At 43.3% G+C, this 14,753-nt stretch overlaps 1 protein-coding gene and 1 long non-coding RNA gene across 2 annotated transcripts; both read right to left on the bottom strand.

The window, feature by feature from the left end:
• Window positions 1-6,905: 6,905 nt before the first annotated feature.
• On the bottom strand, window positions 6,906-11,666 carry LOC110015942. Its single transcript, XM_020707265.2, has 2 exons — window positions 7,100-11,666; window positions 6,906-7,012 (listed from the first exon to the last, which is right to left on the bottom strand). Exon 1 carries the CDS (start codon window positions 11,484-11,486, stop codon window positions 7,524-7,526), a length of 3,963 nt encoding a protein of 1,320 aa, XP_020562924.2. The 5' UTR covers window positions 11,487-11,666; the 3' UTR covers window positions 6,906-7,012; window positions 7,100-7,523.
• Window positions 11,667-13,008: 1,342 nt separating this feature from the next.
• Window positions 13,009-13,445, bottom strand: LOC111948239. Its single transcript, XR_002874188.1, has 2 exons — window positions 13,218-13,445; window positions 13,009-13,130 (listed from the first exon to the last, which is right to left on the bottom strand). It is a non-coding gene; the product is annotated as an uncharacterized LOC111948239 (long non-coding RNA).
• Window positions 13,446-14,753: the final 1,308 nt, after the last annotated feature.

Raw genomic sequence — 14,753 nt, 5'->3', positions numbered from 1 at the left:
AAACAAAAACATTCATGGATATAGTCGTCTGTAAGTGGAATCATCAGAATAGAGTGGATTTAGCTTGTGGCCTGCCAAGTGTAGCTTCTACATCACAGCTACAAGCTTTTTCAAACAGCATTTTTTTCATCTGTTCCTGATTTACAACGATTTGAACAGAGAAATACTTAGAAATGCTATTTTTACTGTAACTTTCTTAATGTTTGTGCTCCATCATCAAGTACATATTAAAAACACCAAAGACACAATTTTTATTGGACTGGGTATTAAAATAGATTGAAAATCCTAAATAACTAAAATAAATTAAAAAACACGGACTCAGACATATGTCAAAACTCACAGCTTACATTCACACGTTTTCACCTAATTAGATGCAGAAGCTGCAGCCGCAGCATCTGTGCGAGTGTTAGTCTCCAGGTTATTTATGTCCTGGCACACATGAGGAACCAAACACACCTGCTTTTCTGCTCATGAATCAGGGACCAAATCAAACAGCGGCTCATTGAGGAACCAAATTTATTGCAGATTTGCTACCATCAGTTTTCAGTGTTCCAGTTTATCCTCTCAGAAGTGGAAGTTTACTGAAGCATGTCACATAAAACTTTACTACAGTTGGTTGGGGCCTCTTTGAGATTTGGATGAATTCTTATCCTGATGCTCTGATTTACTATGTTTTTTTTGCACGACTTTACTGCTCGTAGTATTTTCTTTAAACCTAAACGTCCTGCACTTAGCTTTAAGTTTTCACCTTTGTTTCAGTCAGACAAACTCTTGCAGTGGAATACATTTATTTTTACATACTTAATTTACATCTTAGTTGGCATTCACAAACTTTGATTGGCATAAGGCCGTACAATTCCATGAGACAATTTCCATAAACTTTAGGGTAACAAACCCCCAAAACCAAAGATCATCAAGAAGAAAGAATGTAAATGTATAATCAGTGTGTCATAAGATGAGGTGTGTTTCGGCGGCATTTCATTTTCATTTCATTTCATTTCATTTCATTCCATTCCATTCCATTCCATTCCATTTCCAAGTAAGACTGCTGTGTGTGACCCGGCCCCTTTGACCGTTGGGCCGCCCCCTTCTTTTCATTTCTTTTATTCGAGTTCAGCGCCACGAAGGGGACATACTATCTAGTGAATCTGCTATGTGTGACCCGGCACCTTTGACCGTCGGGCCGCTCCCCTTCGTGGAACAACTAGGGGAACATACTATTGGCAAAGAGAGAGAGAGCCAAACAAAAGAAAAACGAAACAAAACAAAGCAGGGAGCCAACATAAGAATCACTCATACCTGTTTTTCTTTTTTTTTTTTTTTAGAATATAAGCCCACATCCGCGAAACGCTGTAAGGAACTATAATTTGAACCGCCAAGAACAACCCGTATGAAGACCCTACCTAACATCCAATCCAAGCTTCCAAAGGCATGCTATGACATGCTTAAGTACCATCCATTATTCGTAGCTTCCATCAAATACTAAGAACAAGCTTAACGGCTATAAACGTTCTTTCATTTGGCATACTATTTAAACGAGTTTAAGTAACATCCATTAATTCGAAGCTTCCAACGACAGGACTAAGAACAAGCTTAACTGCCATAATGTTTCCCCATTTGGCATACCATAATACGAGCTCAGAACATCCATTTATTCGAAGTTTTCCATCTAAATATCAAGAACAACCTCAACGGCCATATTTCCAATGCTTCATTGGAGTAATTGAGCTTAAGAAACCAAATTTGAGCTCCATCGCATACTATAATACACTTTAGAACATCCTAAATTTTGAGGCTTAAACCTGGCAATAATTTTATTTAAACATCTATAATTCAAAAATGTACATTCATTCTGCTGCTGACATATTGATTGATTTAAGTCAGAAGTGTCATGGGAACGCAGAGGAGGGCCACCGCCCCATCACTTTCAGTTCAGCAATAGGTACGTCGAGCAGTCATCGTTGCAACACCAGATCAAGGAATGCAGGGGTGTCATCATTTGCCAGAAACGGAGAAGCAGGCCAGGGAGCAGGGACTCGCAGGCTCAGGATGCGATGCATAGATAAAATACAAAACCAGTATTAGTCTCAGCAAAGAATATATATATGACCCAGAAACTGATTAGTTTTTACAATGATTGAGATAAATGGAATAACAACGCTTTGCAGAGAACAATCTGAGAAAATTAAATTTAGTAGAAAGTTAAGGAAAGTCCCATTGTGGATTCATCGCACCATAGAAACCACAAGTATCACAAATTCCAACAGTAAATTGATAGTGAAATACAGAAACTGCACGATATCTTAACACCAATTTTATATACACCAATTGTAAGAGAAGTAACCTTTGACAGTTCCAGAGGGACGCACCTTCAGAAGGTCATTGAGAAATCAGGCGATGGGAAGGGTAACCGAGGGCCAAGGAGATTATAGATGAGGAAGGTCAACGTCCCACGTAGCAATGGATTGCAGCTCGGCTGGAATTTGATTCTCGTATTTGATATTAGTGGTTCTCAAATAGGTGGACAACAAAACACAGACTGCTGAAATTTTAGCCAAGGGCATCTGGAGATCCGCAAGGGATCGTAGGTTTTGATAGCTAGACTGAACCTTAAGAATTTAGAGGCAGAGCATAACAGCCTCTAAATGTAGATGCATCTAGCCGAGTGTCATCTGCTTAAGCAGGGCAGATAGAAGACTGGCTTGTGGACACAAGAATTAACTCTTGAACTAAGCTTGAGCGTAAATGATGACGTTTCTACGGTCAGGGATAATTTGCTCATGGTGTTATTTAAACACCAACCAAGACAACCGATGACACAAGACTATTATCTCACTCTTTAAATAGCCTTAATATAATCTCCATGGCTAAATTCTCATAACCACACGATCCCTTAAAAACTATTAGAGCCGTGGATTCTGGCGGCCGGACCTACACAAACCACTTTTCATAAATCTTTCTCCCCAAAACCAGAGGGCCCAGCCACAGAAGAACAAGCAGAGGGAGACTGAAGACACGACAGGCATCATTATAACAAAACCACTCCAAGCATTGAGAGGGACAGTCCAAAAACGCAAGAGAGTAAAGTAAAACGTGGAGAAGGCATGGGCAGCCGAAGTAAGAACAAACTGGAAGATGAACTACGAGGCGCCAACAGGTCCAAAACAAGTTCCATCAACATGATCACTTCCGAGGGGCCACCCTCAGTGGCGGCCTTGAAAACAAACCAGACAGTGAGCAGGCGGAGGCGACAAATGAGGATCGCCGAGTGAATTAAAACAAGCCACAGACGTTGCATAAAAGACACAAATCATAAGTAAATATCCACAGAGGAAAGAGGGGTCCAAGAAAGATCAAACCAAACGCTGATTAACCACCAAATGTACAGCACCCACAACAGAAACACAAAAAACAAAGAGAGCCACCAAAATAATAAAGCCAGCGTTGAATAAAGACAGGCAAGATTCACATTCGGCTCCTAATTAACACACAGCAACAGATAAAACGCCGAAAGTCACAACTAATTCAGCCGACATGAGAAACCTGTCCAGACGAGGACCACCAGCCTTGAACCACAAGAAAGACCCCACAACCCCTGAAACAATAACCGGATGCAGAGCCACACAGCATGAAAACGAACCAGGTAGACCACAGAGTCAAAGAACACAGAACTACAATTCCCAGGGACCTTAGGAGCGTGACGTCACCGATGACCGGGTCAATAAGGAAACAGAAAAGCCTTAAGGCCCGTTCACACCGGGACGAATTTCGCCGGCGATTTTCGCCGACGTTTAACGCCTCGTGACTAAACAAAGGGCACCAATGTGAGTGTGCACACCGACGCGGAAAAACGCCACGCGTCAAAGCGTCAAAAAAAAACCCCGCCTCGGGTTCGGTTTTTTTTTTGACGCCTCGCGTCGAAATCTATTCGACCAATGAGAATGGCGCTTTTGCACACGTGTCTGGAGCTTCTGAAGTTACAGTAAAACACAACTTGGGGGCGCTCAAACACAAAACTGCCTTGCTGAGCACACATACCAGCGAAGAAGATAGACGCCAAGTAGCGTCTACACTGCCGCGAAGAAATAATGACGGACATTCTGAAATATCCCTGAACCAAGCACCAGTTGGAGCTACTGGTGCTTGAAATATCCATGTTTTCTTTGTATGATTCTGACAAGCGCGTAAATACTTGCCCTCTTCTTCTGAGTGAAAAGCGACTTTAAGAAGCGTAAAATTGCGCGCCACCTTGTGTACAGGAATATTTCTGTTTACATTAAGCGCCATCTAATGTCAGGGACTGAAATTGCATGTTCGCTCGGCTCATCGTCAGCGAAAATCGCCTGGGTGTGAACACAAAAAACGTGGCGAAAAACGCTGGCGAATAACGCCTGGCGAATATTCGTCCCGGTGTGTACGGGCCTTTAGAAAACATAACAGAAAAACACGGGAAAAGACCGCCGGGCCGCTCACCGCAACGATACAGACGGTCACAGCAGACGAGAAGGCCCGGACAGCTCCCGATCTAGCGCCGCTGCCGACCCGAAACACCGCAAAACACTCACCCGCCGAACGCGCCGGGCGCCGCTACCCGCCCGCCGAATTGCCGCGGAAGGAGAGACAGACGCGGCGAAACGAAAGCCCCCACATCAGAAAAAGTCTGATCGCCATCCAAAAAGAACGGGGGAATACACCAAGATGCCGAAGAGAAGAAGACCAGCGGGCATGGAGCACCGGCGACGAATGCAGCGCTGCGGTAAGAAAGAATGAACGGCTGCACACCTGGACTTAAATAGGACGCTGAACAGGTGAGTTAGTTAACTACCGCCCTAGAGGGGGGAGAGACTATGGCTGCCTGAAAGGCGAACTCGTTCGCTATTTTTTATTCAATATTTTTCCATATGTTTCTGTTAAGCTTTATTATTTTGTTTTCCTCTGCTGATAATGTAAATAATGCAAGAAGTTTTTACTGTTTAATTAATATCTTACTACAAAGGTTTCGGAAAAAAGATAACTCCTAAACGGAAGCTAAAAGAACAAACAAGACAAGGCTTGCAAAATATTATCTAAAAACTAAGACTGCTCACTAGAAGAAAAAATGTTACAGTTACGAAACGTTCACATAATTATTTTCAATAGTTATACCAAATATATAGAGGTCTGTAATGCTGATCTTAGAAATACTTGAACTATGAGATTCAGAAAATTAAAAAGTAATCCAATAAATCACATTTTTAAATTATTCATTTATTTTTAAATAAAATATTTGGTCAATAACTACAGTTAACATCAATACTTTGCAATGTAATTCTGGTTGGCAAAGACAGAGGTCAAAAGTTTCCTGTAGATCTTTCCCAAGTTTGCTCTGTATCTGCTATTTTGATCCATTCCTCCATCCAGATCTTCTCAAAATCTGGGACATTTGGGGCTGTTGTTGGCAACACAGATTTTCAACTCCCTTTATGGATTCTCTACTGAAATGACACCCAGAGATTGGCTGGACCACTTCAGAGCCTTGAAATGCCCTTTACATAGCTACTCCTCAGTTGCCTAGTGGATGTGTTTGGGATCATTGTTATGCTGAAAGATCCAACCACTTTTCATCCTAAATGTTCTCCTAATGGAAGAAAGTTTTCAACACATGGCCCCATTCATCCTTAGCATAAATCAGTCATCATGTCCACTTAGCAGAAAAGCAGTCCCAAAGCATGAAGCTTCCCCCCCATGCCTCATAGTGGGCATGGTGCTTTTGAGATACATGTCAGCAATAATTGCTCCAACTGTTGATCTCTTCTCACTAAGATCCCTGTTTATTATACATTGGTTAATGCCAGTCATGTTTAGGTGAACAGGCTTGTCCCTGCTGTCCTTCATGGTGGAGAGGTTACAGTTTGACTGTTTAAGGGTGTGGACATGTCGTTTATCCAGATACCCAGTTCAAACAGGTAATAATGATACAGGTAATGGAGGATAGAAGATATTAAAGAAGTAACAGGTCTCTGAGACAGAATTCTTGCTCTTTTGTAAGAGCTACATTGTTATTATGACATTCTTTCAAATTCAACTGTATGTGTTTTATGAGGGACAACTTGCAGAATCTGTGACTGACAGAGACTTTTTTCTGACGGACAGGACAGGACCATTTTCTGTTGGATTTTTACATTTCCCAAAAGCCAATTAAAGCTGGATCTAAAGGCATATATAGTCTCAAGCCTCTGGAGCTCCTGCAGTGCATAAAAATGTCAAATTTATTACATTTCTGTTTCAGGAATTCACTCTTCCTGAAATCTGAGCACGGCAGATGACTGACAGACACTCACACAACTTTTGCCTCTGCCTCCGGTTTCTGCTAAATAAACAAGGTTTGTCTGAGAGGAGGAAGAGACCTGCAGACAGGTGAGGCAGGTAAACAAGCACCCTGGAAACAAAGGTGTGAGTGACAGGCCATAAATCAAAATGGAGGAGGAACTGTGACCCTGCCGAAAGAAGATCTCCATCAGGACACCTGCAGTGTCCTCCTGAATCCTCAGTCATCTGACAGAGGATGAATGAGGAGGGCAGCCATCAAGTCGGCCGATGCAGCTGCTTTTGAAGTTAGCAGACACGCAGTCTGCAGAAGTGGATTAAAACAAGGTGCTCTATGCTCAATTTATGGATGATTCCACCATGCTGAAGTCAAAACAGTTCCATAACGCTGCTACAGCAGGTCTCACTGTTGGACTCTGCTGAAACAAAGTTGCTTGGATTCTGAAAATGATTGCATGATGAGTTTATTTAAGAACAAAAATCAGCCCCATGATTACCAAAAGTCCCACTCCATCAGACTGATTCACTATTTTTCTTTCATAGTTGGGCATAATTTAGAATTCACATTTCATTTATCTACAAATGTAAATAAATGTTCTGGACTCATGGAAGCCTTTCCCACTATCCAGTCAGTTAAACACCTCCACACAAGGAATGACAGACGCCAAGATGGGTTTTCTTCCGTTTATATATGGCAGGTGTGAAACTGTATGAATACAGGACATATTCAAAATGTTATAAAAATGTACAACTTCAAAATAAGTCTGTTTTTTTAGACAAAATATACACTTACAGGGAATGCCTTCTTAAACTTAAAACATAACCAAAACACAGCAACTTGTCTGGCGTGGCTTCAACTGTTTTCTGCTCCTCTGTCGGGACTTCGACTCTGCTGTGCTCCTCGTGCTCTGAGCGGAGCATGCTAATGTGCTTCTTAAAGGGGCAGTGCACACAAAACCCTTAGCATATGAGAACAGCCCGTCTTAAAGGGGAAGGGCACATAAAAACATTATGGCAAAGCCAAAACACTCCCCGTCTGGTATCTTAAGGATGCCACAACTAAACTAACTTATACGTCACCACGTAACAAAAGAATCATCTCCGAGATGGGTCGATAATAAGTCTTAACAGTCCCTTGGTTAGCAACTCTAACCTCCGCTTTTCTCACAACTCCATCTTCACTTGCAACTTTCTTGACTATGATTCCAATGGGCCACTCATTTCTTCTGACTTTTGTCTTTCAGAAGCACAACATCTCCTTCTTTGATTTCAGTCTTTTTGTGATGCCATTTTTGGCGAGTTTGGAGGGTGCACAAGTACTCCTTCCGCCACCTGCTCCAAAAGTGGTCAGCGAGGAACTGAACACGCTTCCAGTGACTCTGAAGCATGTTCTTGTGATCAATGTCATCACAAATTGGAGGAAGAGCTGCAGATTTTTGTGTGAGCAACATGGCAGGAGACAAAATGTGTGGATGCTCCGGGTCCGATGAAACTGACACTATTGGGCGAGCGTTGATCACAGCCGTAACTTCAGCAAGCAGTGTCGTCAAGATTTCATGGGTGAGCTGAGAACGCCCAGCTTGTAGCAACAAACTGTCCAGTATGCGCCTTTCCATGCCAATCATACGTTCCCATACTCCACCCATATGGGACGAATGAGGAGGGTTGAATACCCACGTGCACTTGTGCTCTTGCAAATACTGTCGTACCTTGTCTTGGTTAGACACTGAAGCTGTGATTTCTTTCTGAGCTCCTATAAAATTAGTGCCACAGTCAGAGCGTAGCTGCTTTGCAGGGCCTCTCAGAGAAAAGAAGCGCCTCAGCGCGTTGATGAAGCTGGATGAGCTCATTCCTTCCACTACTTCAATGTGTACCGCCCTGATACACAAGCAGGTAAATAGCACAGCCCATCGTTTGCTGTTTGCTTGTCCTCCTCTTGTACGCCTTGAAAACACTTCCCAGGGGCCAAAGATGTCAACACCCACATAAGTAAAAGGGGGCTCCATTTGAAGACGTTCTGTTGGTAAGTCACTCATTAATTGCTCCTCAAACTTCCCTCTTAGTCTTTTGCATGAGACACACTTGTTTATAACTTTCCCAATGCACCTTTTAGCTCCAACAATCCACAAACCACTTTCTCTGACTGCTCCTTCGGTGAAGTGCCTGCCTTGATGGTTGACCCTTTCATGATGGTGTTGCACAAGCAGGGTAGTTATGTGGTGGGTTCCCGGCAAAATGATAGGTCTCGTTTCTTTTGCTTCCAAGCCAGAGTGAGAAATGCGGCCACCAACTCTCAGAAGGCCGTCTTTTCCAATGATGGGATTAAGCTTTATCAGTGGGCTCTTTTTGGCCAGATTTTGTTTTGCTGCAAAACATTTGATTTCATCAGGATAAGTTTCTTGCTGGACATTCTTAATGATTACATTTTCAGCTTTCTCCAGCAGCTCACATGTGATGGCTGTTTTGCAAATATGCCACCCAGAGCAGTTTTCTCTGGTCTCGGAGGAGGCGAAACACTGTGCGATGTGAATCAAATTTGCCACAGTTCTCTTCAGTGACTTCCATGAAGAATAACGTTCACAGCGTCTTGTGTCCAATCCAGATTTTGTGAGATTTGTGCAGAGAGTGTTTACTTCTGGACGCACCTCTGCATCATTATCTGGGTCCAGTAGATCATATTGTTCTAATTGGGTCTCGGCACAGCTGTGCAGGAAGGCTGGGCCTGTTAACCACGACGTATTCTGCAACTCTGAGGCTGGAACGGAGCGTGAACCGTGGTCAGCGGGGTTTTTATCCGTCGTGACAAAGTGCCATTGTTCAGGTGTTGTTGACTCTCTGATGCGTCTGACACGATTGCTTACGTAAACGTAGAAGCGCCTCGACTGGTTATTGATGTAACCCAAAACCACCTTGCTGTCAGTGTAGAAGTGAGTCTGGTGTATTTGGTAATCAATCTCTTCGATTATCACTTCTGACATTTCCACAGCCATTACTGCTGCGCAGAGTTCGAGCCTAGGAACTGTAGGTTCCGGTCGAGGGGCCATTCGTGTCTTTCCAAGGACAAAGCCAACTTCTGTTCTGCCCTCAGCAGTGGTAACTTTGAGATAAGCAACTGCACATATTGCTTTCATTGATGCATCTGAGAAGATACACAGCTCCACGTGTTTAGCTTGGGAGAATGGGATGTTAGTGTACGTACGTGGAATTTGTAGATCTCTGAGGCACTGAAGAGACTGCTGCCATTCAATCCACCTCCCTCTCATGTCTTCAGGAAGCTCAGCATCCCACTCTGTTGCGTGCAGTGAAAGATCTCTGAGGAGAAGCCGGCCTCGAATAATGACTGGAGACAAAAACCCAAGTGGATCAAAAACACTATTAACTGTTGACAGAACCCCTCTTTGTGTGTATGGTTTGTCTGTCTGAGGAATGTGAAAGGTGAAATAATTAAACATTATGTTCCATTTAATGCCAAGGCTTCGCTGGGCTGGAAGTTCATCCTTGAACAGATCCAGAGCTTGGAGATCTTTAGCTCTCTCCTCTACTGGAAAAGCATCCATCACTTCAGCTTTGTTGGAAGCTATTTTGAGGAGCTTGAGGTTTGATGCTGCAAGCATTTCTTGGGTTCTTTTGACAAGATCGATGGCTTCTTGCTCAGTGGGAAGAGATTTTAACCCATCATCCACGTAAAAGTCTCTGTCGACAAAGTGACGCGCATCTGCCCCATATTTTGCTTCACCTTGTTCTGCTGCTTTTCTCAGGCCATAAGTTGCTACTGCAGGGGAGGGGCTATTTCCAAAAACATGGACACACATTCTGTAGTCCACTATGTCCTTTTCTGGATTGTTGTCTTTGTGCCACACAAATCTCAAGACATCCCTGCAATCTTCTCTTACCAAAAAGCAGTAAAACATCTGTTGAATGTCTGCAGTTACAGCAACCTTATGCTTTCTAAACCTCACGAGTACACCAAGTAGACTGTTGGTTAGATTGGGACCTGCAAGCAGTATGTCATTGAGTGAGGCACCTGCAAACTGGGCACTGGAATCAAATACCACTCTTATTTGCGACTGCTTCTGGGAATGGTATACTCCAAAAAAGGGTAAATACCAGTATTCTTTGCTCTCCTGCGCTGGGGGTGCGAGCTCAGCATGACCATTGTCTAACATCTTTTGCATAAAATCTATGAAGTGGGACTGCATCTCAGGGTTTTTGTTGAGTGTGCGTTGCAGTGACTTAAGGCGGCTGACCGCATATTGGCAGTTGTTGGGCAGTATTTTTCTTGGCTGACGAAAAGGTAGTGGGGCTACCCAGCTTTTTGTCTCATTCTGTATGCATTCTTCGTCCATTATTTTGAGAAAAAGCAGGTCCTCCATGGAAGGTGCAAGCTTGTTGTCATTTTTGGTCTGATGGAAAACATTGCTTTCTAAGGTTAGACTGTCTGCACTTTGTTTTTTGTTCATGCTACTCTGAGTTTGCAGTCGGTCTGGTAAGCTGGCTTCTGGCTTGACATTGAAGTGGTTCTCGCAGGGGGGAAAAAGGGTGGTTCTCCCATTTGTCAAGATGTGAGTCTTTAGACTGGTGACTTCTGAAGGTTGATGGATGCTGCCCAAGCACACATCTCCCACTATCACCCAGCCTAAATCAAGTTTCTGCGCAAATGGTGCATTGTGTGGACCATTAATCTGACTGCGGACTTTGTGGACCCTTAAAACATCTCTTCCCAGTAATAAAAGGATCGCAGCACTGCTATCAAGTGATGGTATTTTGTGCGCAATATGTTCAAGGTGGTGATGACCTTCTGCAGCAGCTGGAGTGGGAATTTCACTTCTTTTGTTGGGTATCATGTTACACTCAATCAGCGTTGGTAGTGGAATCGCGGAGGCACCATCTATTGACTGTACAACATAGCCAGAAGCTCTTCGACCTGCTGTTACTCCTACACCAGCACAGGTCTGCAGAGTGTAAGGTGTTGGAACGCTGTTAACTTTGAACATTTCAGAAAACTCTGATCTTGCTAATGACGAGTTGCTCTGGTCATCCAACATTGCGTACATTCTTTTGGTATTGCTGGGATTGTTAGCTGGGTAAACATTGACCAAGCATATTTTGGAACATGACTTTCCTGAAAATCCTTTCCCGCATACCTCAGTGCAACTTGTAAGAACGGTTTCCTTCTGCATTTCTTCTCTCTCCCCGCCGTGATCTGCTGTTGTCTGGGAAAACTTGCGGGAAGTGAAGGGTACATCTGGATGCAAAGCTGTGGGATGTTTTTCGGAGTCACATTCAGAACATTTAACAGCTACATCACAGTTACGGGCCACGTGTTGATTGGATGTGCAACACTTATAACATATGTTATTGAAGCTGGGGTCATTGCGTGCCTTTGCCTGGGTGTGGATGAACTGCATGAAGAACGTAAAGGGAGGAAAACTTACTTTATACTCCTCTTTGTAACGTGAGCCTTCCATCATCCACCTGTCCTGTAGACCGTATGGAAGCTTCTCTACGATTGGACTGATGCCCCTTGCCGTGTCAAGATATAACAGTCCATTTAAATATCCCTCTTGTTTGGCTGAATTAATCTCAAACAATAAATCACTTAGCTCCCTTAGCTTGTGATTATCCTTTGGACCTATTTTAGGAAACTGGTCAAGTTTGGCAAAGAGAGCGCCCTCTATAGCTTCTGGGGAGCCATAGGTCTCTTCTAGTCTGTCCCAAATATTCTGCAAGGCAACTGATGGTTTCCGTATGTTGACCGCTTTAATGCGACGTGCATGTTTAGCTGACTCTGGGCCCAATGATTTAATGAGTAAATCTATTTCTTCTCCTGCTCGAAGATCAAGTGTTTCGATGGTGTGAATGAATGACGATTTCCATGACAAGTAATTTTCTGCTTTGTCATCAAATCTGTCAAGCTCAGATGTTAAAAGCTGACTTTTCACTAGAAACTTTGCCAGCTCATTTGTGTCACTGGAGTGGCCAGCAGAGGGCATACCATGACAATCGTTATCATAGGATGTGTTTTTCTTGAAACTGGGGGTGAAACTGTAACTTTCCTGTTGCCTTTCAGGGGGATGTTGGTGTTTGGTTAATTCACTGATTTGGGGGGATTGTGAGGACCGATATTCTTTACAAACTGTGGGAGCATTTTCTTGGGACATCTCCAATGGCTTAGCATAGGTTTTCTGCAGGCCTTTGTTTGGTTTAATGTTTTTTGCCGTTAATTCACTTAGTTCTTCATCACTGTGTGCAGCGTGATCTTTCACATATTGAGCTGTCCGCTCCTGCACATGCATTGCTGGGAAAATATTACTTGAACGATCTGCTGCTTCCAAACTAGCAACTGCAGCTTCCATTACTTCTGCTTCTGCAGCTGCAGCTTGAGCTTCACCTTCCTTTTCCAATGCATGAAGTGTTGCTTCTAGTCTGGCTTTTTCCAATTTAATCTCTATTTCTTTCTTTGCAAATGCGGCTCTGGCTTGTGCGGCTTCTGCTTTGGCTCGTGCTGTTGCCGCGGCTAATGCTACGCTCGATGCTGAAGATCTGCTCGATCGTGAAGCCACAGATCTAACTTCTAGTTCGACTTCCTCCATAGTTTGTGTTGATTTGCTGTGTCTTTACCAACTTGATATTGTTGCATGTGTCGAGCTGATCCTGGAACAGGGATGGCAGCCGGGGTTGAGAAGTTTGTCGAACGGTCTCCCTTTTCACTGTTCTGGACTCATGGAAGCCTTTCCCACTATCCAGTCAGTTAAACACCTCCACACAAGGAATGACAGACGCCAAGATGGGTTTTCTTCCGTTTATATATGGCAGGTGTGAAACTGTATGAATACAGGACATATTCAAAATGTTATAAAAATGTACAACTTCAAAATAAGTCTGTTTTTTTAGACAAAATATACACTTACAGGGAATGCCTTCTTAAACTTAAAACATAACCAAAACACAGCAACTTGTCTGGCGTGGCTTCAACTGTTTTCTGCTCCTCTGTCGGGACTTCGACTCTGCTGTGCTCCTCGTGCTCTGAGCGGAGCATGCTAATGTGCTTCTTAAAGGGGCAGTGCACACAAAACCCTTAGCATATGAGAACAGCCCGTCTTAAAGGGGAAGGGCACATAAAAACATTATGGCAAAGCCAAAACAATAAATAAATGCATTTTTACATTTATTAGAGAAACTTAACCTTGTTTTATGTTTATTACATGGTCAGTTTTTGCACATTTGTAGATGTCCAACGAGGGTTTCGGCCCACTGGTCTTTACGCGAATTCGGATTTGAGCTGTTCAAAATTTTGTGTTGGTTGAGGATTTCGCAGTCTATGTGCATTTTACGTAGTTTACACAGTTGTGTAATTTTACGCAATTGTGCGTGATTCTTCCACGACCGCTCCACGTTTGTGTAACAGACTTTTCACGTATTTAACACTAACGCATAACTTTTCTATCTTGTACACGATTCATATATCACATTAAAATTGTGTTTTTGACACATGAATCACTAATGAATTGCATATAAACTGCGCAATAATCCCGTGAGGTTAATGTTCTATGTTAATTCACATGTTCTTTGCGTGGTTTATTCATTCTTCTTCCACTGTTTTAACCTGGTTTATTCATGATACATCTGTGAAAATTTCACATAAAGAACACAACTTTTCTCACTTTTCCACGCATATTAAAGACTAATTTTCACCATCACAGCCTCAGGACATCATGTGAATCTTCTATAGGGACGTTTCAAAGCCCATGAAAGCTCACTGGAATCCACCGGAAGCATTCCAGGGAACAGGATCACCTCGGGACAAACTCGTTGCAAACGGTTTTGAGGTCATTTCTGGGAAAATGTCAGCGAGAGAACTTCAGCTTTTGCTTCTCCCAGAGAAACATTCGGAGCAGCTTTTCCTGAAACTCTCAAATAAACTAGGTGAGCATAATTATAGAAGTAAGTTTTCAGAGTTTACTCAGGTGAAGCTGAGAGGATCCTCACCGTGCTCCACATCAGCAGATCCATTCATCATCGCATTAGGTTTGAAGGCTCTTTGTTCCATTCAAACAGTGGAACAGCTGTCAGGCACAAGGGTCAGGCTTCTTAACCAGCTATGTTGGTTGTGCACGTGCGTGTGCACAGGAACGTAGTGTGAGTTAGATAACCAAGCAGATGGAGTGAGTGTCAACGTGTGTGTGTCCTCAGGTGGCGGAGCAAAGTCAGATGAGGTGAGCTGATGATGATGGTGTGTTCATCGCTCCTTCATCTCTCTTTAAATCCAACATAGGATGTGAGAGCGCAGCAGCAGCGGCTGCAGGTCACATGTTCCCTCCGTCAGTTATTCCTCCCTTCGTTTTGTTTTACCACCAAACTGTCTGGCACAGAGATGAGGTCGGATTCGGCACGTGCGAGCTTTTAATGTGAAGGGTTCACCTCATGGAACCCGCAGCTCTATACAG

This window comes from Oryzias latipes, chromosome 11 (assembly GCF_002234675.1).
Source record: "Oryzias latipes chromosome 11, ASM223467v1".
NCBI classification, from domain to species: domain Eukaryota; kingdom Metazoa; phylum Chordata; class Actinopteri; order Beloniformes; family Adrianichthyidae; genus Oryzias; species Oryzias latipes.
This window is presented reverse-complemented; position numbering and strand designations above follow the sequence as displayed.

Excerpts from the sequence above, each read along its gene's own strand:
- LOC110015942 (XM_020707265.2), bottom strand. The coding sequence starts at position 11,486 with ATGCAGAAGGAAACCGTTCTTACAAGTTGCACTGAGGTATGCGGGAAA.